The sequence below is a fragment of the Gymnoscopelus microlampas genome, assembly GCF_963454915.1.
Source record: "Gymnoscopelus microlampas genome assembly, chromosome: 11".
NCBI lineage: Eukaryota > Metazoa > Chordata > Actinopteri > Myctophiformes > Myctophidae > Gymnoscopelus > Gymnoscopelus microlampas.
The window spans coordinates 35,902,424-35,910,048 of record NC_139948.1 but is presented as its reverse complement, the minus strand read 5'-3'; the positions used below and the strand labels follow the sequence as shown (position 1 = coordinate 35,910,048).

Here is a 7,625-nt window from a genome sequence, read left to right as displayed (position 1 = left end):
TGTTTTTGCGTATGGATGTGTTTGATTGTGTTTGCGTGTATGTGTCCGTGTATGCGTCATGTGTACGTGATCGTATAATATGTCATGAATGTGTGTCAGAGAGAGTCAGTCCAGGCCCATGTAGAGTGTTGGCACAGGGAGCTCATATACTCTCCCTGCAGGGTGAAGTGCTGGCACCAGCAACTCCTCTCTCTCTCTCTCGCTCTCTCTCTCTCTCCCTCTCTCTCCCTCTCTCTCTCTCACACTCTCTCTTTCTCTCGCTCAGGCTTTGTGCTGCTTGCTGGTCTTGAAGGACACCTGCAGCACGCGGTCGCCCAGGCGATAGCCGTTGAGGCTAGCGATGGCCATGGCCGCCTCGTCGTAGTTGGTCATGGTGACGAAGCCAAAGCCCTTACATTTGTTGGTGGTGAAGTCACGGATGACCTTGACGTTGGTGACGGCCCCGAAGGGCCCAAAGAGCTGCCACAGGACGCTCTCGTCCGCCTCGGGGGACAGGTTGTAGACAAAGATGCACCAGCCGGCTCCGGTGGGACCGGTGAGGTTGACGCCCGCCAGGCTGGTCATGCTGTCGATGGTGATGGGCGAGAATCTGGGAAGGAGAGAAGGAGAACTACCATGGGTGTCATTCTGAAGTTCCACGCAGCATTCACCACTCTATACTGTCTGTTAGAACCCATAAAGCTTTCTGGATGTTGGGTATGGAGTCTCCATCCCCAAGTAGATAGATATACGTGTGGGCGCCACAGTGGCTCCAAACTACCTGCTTTCACCCGAAATGACACACCGAACGCCCACATATACACACATACTGCATATTTTAGTCATAATTCTCTGCTGACCAAAAGCCTCTGCAAGAATCAGACACATCACAATGTTCAACGGAAAAGAAGTCACAATATCGAACAAAAACACAGAAACCTAGAGAGGGGGATGAAAAGCAAATTGGAATCAAATCATACAGAAAAAACTGGCGCAAACAGAGGAGACGCAAACGGAATCTGGTATGTCCATGCTGGTGGGAAAAGAAATTAGACATTAAAGCAACTGAAATTGACAATGTTAGTTCATAAAAGAAATACATAGAAATCAGTTCAATTAATCAAAACAAAAGAACGAAAAAGGTTAAAACAAAGCCATGCCAGAATACCCTGCTGTTAGAAGCCTACAACAGTAGTTTGTACGTTTGGCTTGTTTACTGTATGTGATTGGGCACCGGGCAATGTGAACAAGGAAATGTCTTAATTTTTAGATGATGAAGTCAGCAGGTTGTATTCCGGGCGCTTTGTTTGAGGGTTGTTTTTGTTTTTGTTTTTGTTTTGTTTCGGCGTGGATGCTTTTGAAAGTACACCTTTGTAAATTACCTCTTGACTCCGTAGCTGGCGTTTAGTAAATTGTCGAGTCTGCAACGCAAGAGGGAGAATGAAGGGGATGGAGAAGTTAGTAGTGAGATCTACAAGGAAGGGAGGGCTTTTCAGTTCAACATGCAGCTCCTTCAACTGCTGGCCTCCAGAGGGCAGCCTTCACTGCAAACAGCGCCAAATCAGCCAATCACAAAGTGATGGTGCAGCAATCCCCAATAGTGGATAGATTTCCACTTTAATGTAAGAAAATCTACTTTATCTGTGTCCTTTGTTGTGGTCATGCACATATCTTTAGCTGCTGCTTCTAATATGTGGTTAATATAGAATCTCTCTCCTTAATAATGTTACAATCTGTGATAACCTGTTATCATTTTGTCAGTATACAGTCAAAACTGTGCCATCTTAAGCCCCTTATTTACAACCACAAGTCAGCTAGCATGATATATTTGATATTAGACACATATTTGAATCTCAATTTAAAACCAGTTTAAATTGAGCAGTGTAGATGTGATCACATCCTGGTGTATAATTAATATACTGCACATGTACATCTACTCTCAGAGTTTAAAGGGTCAGTATGATTCTTTTTAAACCAAGATTTGTGGCACTTTAGTTTTTATTAGGGTTGGCAAAATGTGGTCTCTTACATTGGTTTTGTGCCGTTATTTGAATCTGGTCCCTTTCCAAATGGAGGGATGATACTGCAATTTAAAAGAAAAAGTGAGAGGGAAAAAGATACAGTAAGTGCCACAGAGCTCACTCTATCACTGTAAAAAGAAATGTCATGAACTTTTCTAATGTCTTTGAGACAACTCAATCGGTTGCTTTGACTTACATTCCATAGTTTTGGCTTCATAAATGCTTCATTGTGAAGAAATAACACAGTTTATAATGTATTCACTTAACTAAACCAGTGACAGATGAAATTGAAGTTATTTCAGATGGTACACAGTGACTTTTTTTTTAAATTACCGTACTACAAAATTATCCCCCATGCTGTGAAACCTTCTAGTCCATAATTTGACTTCTTTCTGTGCAAATGAAGATTTCTCATCTGAAGCAACTTTCAAAATATTAAAGTTATATATGTAACTGTAGAGCAAACTGTAAGATGTTCACACAACTAATATCAAAACAGTAGATTTAATAAGTCATATTATTCGCATAATATCTTCCTTCTCACATGCATTTTTTGTCACAAGTTCTAAAAAAATAATCATTGAATCGATGGCATGGTGGTTTTGATTCGCATTAGCAGACTGACTTGGCTTCGAAGACCCAGCACAGAACAATTACATTTGATTACATGCTTCAACAACATCTATTCTTTACAGTGCAGTTCTTGTATTGGAGGATGGGCTGGCTTTGACATGGTTGTAATAGTTGGTGTGGAAGCGGCAGTACCTGAAACGTTGAGTCTGGTGGTGCAGAGGGCCTGTGTATCGGCGGGCAGCCGTCTGGTACAGTTGGGTCAATAAGGCCTGTCCTGTCTTCTGGCTGGGATTGTTGGCGAACTTGACAGTGATGGGTTCTGCAGCACCCAGGGGTTTCTGCCCGTTCAGACCCTTGATGGCTTCCTCCGCCTCGTTTCGCTTGTCAAACCGGATGAAGCCCACTCCTCGCGATACGCCTGCTCCGGTTTCAGAAAACAGGCCAATGTTAGTACCTGGGGTGGTTGGGATGGTAAGACTGAACTGACTCACTGGCTAGTCACATGGTCATGCATGGCCTGGGCTAACTGTAATGCCCCCAGTGAAACAGGCAGTAGTGCAGGGGTAGGCAACCTTTTCGGGCACATGGTCACTTAGCCATTTTTTATGGCTGGCCAGCCTGGCCTGCATGATCAGCCAGGCAGACAGTGAAAACACCTTAATAATTCATCATAAAGCTGTTAATTAGAATTAGAATACAAAAGTCAATAATTCAAAAATAGCAACTACAAAGAAGGAGTCAATAATTTAATATGAATGACAAACAGTAAGATCCATTTTAACTTTCTGGGGAGATTTTCTTTTTGCACATTAAACAATAATAATCTCATCCCCTGGTAGATCAAAAAGAGGAGGCTGCCCACCCCTGCAGTAGAGTCACACCATGTAAGCTAGCTAAAGGCTGTACCTGTGACTTGGTCCACGAGGATTCGGGATGTGATGATGCGACCGTACTGGGAGAACAGCTGTTCCATGTCTTTCTGGCTCATGGTCTTGGGGAGACCACTCACATAAAGGTTGGCATCACGAATGGAAGCCGAGCTTGGCCGGGCGTACGATACCTACAGCACAGCAAGGAATCAGACACATTCTGTACCAGCTCGGTTGGCTACTTCATTGCAAGTTGTTTCAGTTTGATTCCATCTGGAGACCTGTGTGTGTGTGTGTGTGTGTGTGTGTGTGTGTGTGTGTGTGTGTGTGTGTGTGTGTGTGTGTGTGTGTGTGTGTGTGTGTGTGTGTGTGTGTGTGTGTGTGTGTGTGTGTGTGTGCGTGCGTGCGTGCGTGCGTGCGTGCGTGCGTGCGTGCGTGCGTGCGTGCGTGCGTGCGTGCGTGCGTGCGTGCGTGCGTGCGTGCGTGCGTGCGTGCGTGCGTGCGTGCGTGCGTGCGTGCATATATATTTACACACACACACACACACACACACACACACACACACACACATGCACACACACGCACACACACATGCACGCGTGCGTGCGTGTGTATATATATATTTACACACACACACACACACACACACACACACACACACACACACACACACACACACACACACACACACACACACTGTATATGTATACATAGATACAGTATATGAAGAATGGAATTGCATTTTTCTTTTCTTTTGCAATTGCATTCCTGGGCAATAACATTTTTTATATAGCACCTCTCTCAACAAAGTTCCAACGTGTCTTATTGTAGACAGGACAGTAGAGAGACAGGAAAGCAACGCAGGTCCCCCACCCGGAATCAAACAGGGACCATTGCGCTCTAACCATTACATTTCATGGTAGCCCCCCAGGAGTTGCTTATTAATCACATTTTATTTTTACACTTAACCTTTCCGGTGTATCCTACGCTTGTCTTGTCCGCAGAAAAATAATCTCCCTGATTCATTTTTTTCCCCCTCAGCCAACGGAAACTAAAGTGTTCTGCAGTGTCTTTGAGCTCTCACCCACTCTGTCACAGACAATCAGACGCCTACAGATCCACTTTCCCCCACGTCGATGATACATGTTTACATGTACAACCAACATCAGCGCCATTACTAGCTGGTTCATTAGTGCAATGCTGTTTTCTGGTGCCACTGTGTCTCTGTTTTGTGATTTATTGTTGGTGCCTACTTTTGAGTACATTTTAGTGTTCTAGAGAGAGGATATGGTGCGAGTGTGATTGCTTGTGAATCCATGCATATTCATGTGTGTGTGAATGGGAGCGAGTGAGCATGTGTATGATAGATAGTGTGACTCTGAGCATTGTTGGGAGTGTTGTGTTTGTGTCTGACGGAGGAAGAGAGTGTGAGTGTTGTCTGAGATAGGCTGATCTGCCCCCCCCCTCCCCCCCCCCCCTCACCACCACCACCACCACCCCTCCCGTGCCTCCTGCCTTTGTCTCCGACCTCTAGGGGAGAACAGCTCCACTGGCAACCAGCAAACAATGTAAATACATCACAAGACAGGCAGGGTCCTTGACAACAACTCATAAAAACACACTCGGCTCGCTCATTTTATAAACACCACCTGACTCGAATGCACTGGACCGTAGATATGGCAGGGATGATGCCAAAGTGTGCCAAAATTCAAATAATTCTGATACATACAGTATACAGTGACACATAATATTTTAACCACTTAAAACCCTACACTCAGTTGACCGGAGTCCCCCAGGGCTCTATACTAGGCCTTCAGCTTTCCCTCCCCCCTCTACAGGCACCAAATATCTTTGCTACACATTGTGAGCTTGTAGATTTGCTATTTTTGCTGGATGTTAGTCCCAGAATAGCGGCGCTAGGGTTCATGTGGTTTAAGTCTCACATGGGCCGTTGTGATATAAACATGAAGAGACAGCATATTACTTATTAAACAAACAATGCGTCGCTGGGTTCAGTACTGAGCACCAGAGTGTGTGCATTGTGCGCACAGACAGACTGTGCATCAGAGGGAGGGTTGTGTGGTGCAGTGATTAGGGTGTTCTGGTAGGAGTCGGGGGAGTTGCTGCATTCGGGGAGCAGAGACTGCCCTATAATTAACCCTCTCCCTGTCGCTCCCACAGTGCAGATGGTGCCTGCAGCCCATATGGCCTCTAATCCCGTCATTGGCATTCTGCTCCCCAAGCTACGCCCTCCGATGCCCCCCCACCTCCCCCCTACCCCTCGCCATTCTCTATTGAGGCTTCATGCGAAAAATCGGATATTTGCTTTGTCATAATCTACAAAATGTCTGCAAAGATCACGTAGGACTAGGGGTAACATTTTCAACTGTGGCTGTTTGTGCTTTAGTGAAGAATTAATTGTGGAGCAAATGGTGTAATAACAGACACACTAAGCCTGATTAATTAATATAATTGCCAATATAGCATAAGTGCTACCACCGATACTTTAGAATAATCATATTGAATATTTATTTTATCCATAAATATATAAGCTACAGTACATCAATTCATTTGACTATTCCCAAATACAGCTATAGACTTGCTGTATTTGTTTCTGTGTAACATGTCAATTGCTTGTTGTATGATAAGCCATGAGTCAATAAGTTCCTTATCCATGGACAGCTGCTCCAGGATCTCCTGCTCTGGTCTTTCAGAGATTCGATTTCTCAATCCTGTGCTTTGTCACGATCTTTGATCCACTTTGATCAGGTGGGGGGAGGGGAGGCAGCAGTGTTTAATCTGCCCCACCCAGCCTTTACCCCTCATCTGATTTCGGGACAAAGACGGCCCCTAATTAGCCCAGATTGCAGGCAGATGGGGTAACCTGGACTGACCCTGCTGCCCCACAGTCAGGCTTCCTAATTACATTTCCATCACAATCACCTCTGCGTGCTGCCCGCCCCTTGCTTTCTGACCTCCACTCTCTCCTTCTCTTTCTTCCAATTCTGTTGCTTCCTTTGTTCCTGCCACTGCTGCCCTCGACCACGCGCCCACCCCCCTTCCCTCTGTCACGTCTGTCTCTGCCTCTTGCTACAGAATCCCCACTTCCTTTCTTTCGTCTTTCCACGCTGTGTTGAATCAGAGGATGAGTACGAGGGTGAGAGGATAGAGAGAAGTCAAGTATGTAGATGAAGGAGGGGGAGAGTAGAGGGCCTCTTACCTTGATTGTTTTGGTCTGAAGTTTTAGACCATTGAGTGTGTTGATGGCCTTATCTGCATCATTGGGATCCACATAGTTTACAAAGCCATAACCCAAACTTTGACCTGGAGACAAGGATACATAAGAACATCAGTCTTTCTCTGGAACAATTCGTCATGAAAACGCAGTGCAGTAAATAGCAACATGTGTATCAAATACGGCACGCACCTGTTATCTTGTCTCTAACTAGTTTGCAGGACTCGATCTCTCCGATGCTACCAAACAGACTTTTGAACTCCTCCTGGGTCATGTTCTGAGGCAGATAATTGACGATGAGATTGGTCTTGCTATCATCTGTGGCACCATTGGTGCTGATGACTGGGCCGTTAGGCAGACTGGTTCCGCTCGGACCGTTGGACACCTGGGTTTCCATGGTACTGATTATCTGCTGAGGAGAAGGGTGGAATTAGATCTCACTCACAAATAGACATTGGAAGTGGGAAATAGTGGTTAGGTCGCAATGGAAATGTGCACATGCCCTATTTAATAATGAGCTAATATATAATACGGGCACATGTACATAAATCACACATATGCACAGCCTCTCCACTTTGTCATTGTCATGACAAGAAAAGGTCAGGAATCAGCGTTGCTTGCAGGGAATAGGAAACAGGGTCTGATTTGCCATACACGCAACACAGACAATTTCCCTGCCCCCATCTCCCCCTCTTTCCTCCTCACTCCCTGCCTCTGGTCCTGCAGATGTCACAGTCCCTTTCCCTTTTTTTCTGTCCCCTCCCCCAACTCTCTTCAGGGTCAAACGCCATCGCATCATTATACAGACTAAGGGATGATCGTAATGGTGGCGTATTGGGCCAGTGGGGGAGTTCTGTTACAGACAAGGCAGCATAACATCAATCAGGTTTATTCATAAATAAGGAATATGACTTTGGAATAAAATCATTTGGGATTACTTTTGGGATG

The 7,625-nt window shown here is 45.3% G+C and overlaps 1 protein-coding gene across 4 annotated transcripts; it reads right to left on the bottom strand.

Annotated features, from left to right (window-relative positions):
* Positions 1-261: 261 nt before the first annotated feature.
* Positions 262-7,625, bottom strand: elavl3 (ELAV like neuron-specific RNA binding protein 3; the record flags this gene model as incomplete). Of its 4 annotated transcripts, none has more annotated exons than XM_084072659.1 (6): positions 6,870-7,625; positions 6,663-6,766; positions 3,480-3,633; positions 2,766-2,991; positions 1,362-1,400; positions 262-610 (listed from the first exon to the last, which is right to left on the bottom strand). In XM_084072659.1, the coding sequence occupies exons 1-6, from the start codon at positions 7,072-7,074 to the stop codon at positions 262-264; spliced, it is 1,077 nt and encodes a 358-aa protein (XP_083928785.1). In that variant the 5' UTR covers positions 7,075-7,625. The 4 variants fall into 4 exon arrangements, with proteins under 4 accessions (XP_083928785.1, XP_083928786.1, XP_083928783.1 ...); XM_084072660.1 differs by having other exon boundaries at positions 262-589; XM_084072657.1 differs by lacking the exon at positions 1,362-1,400.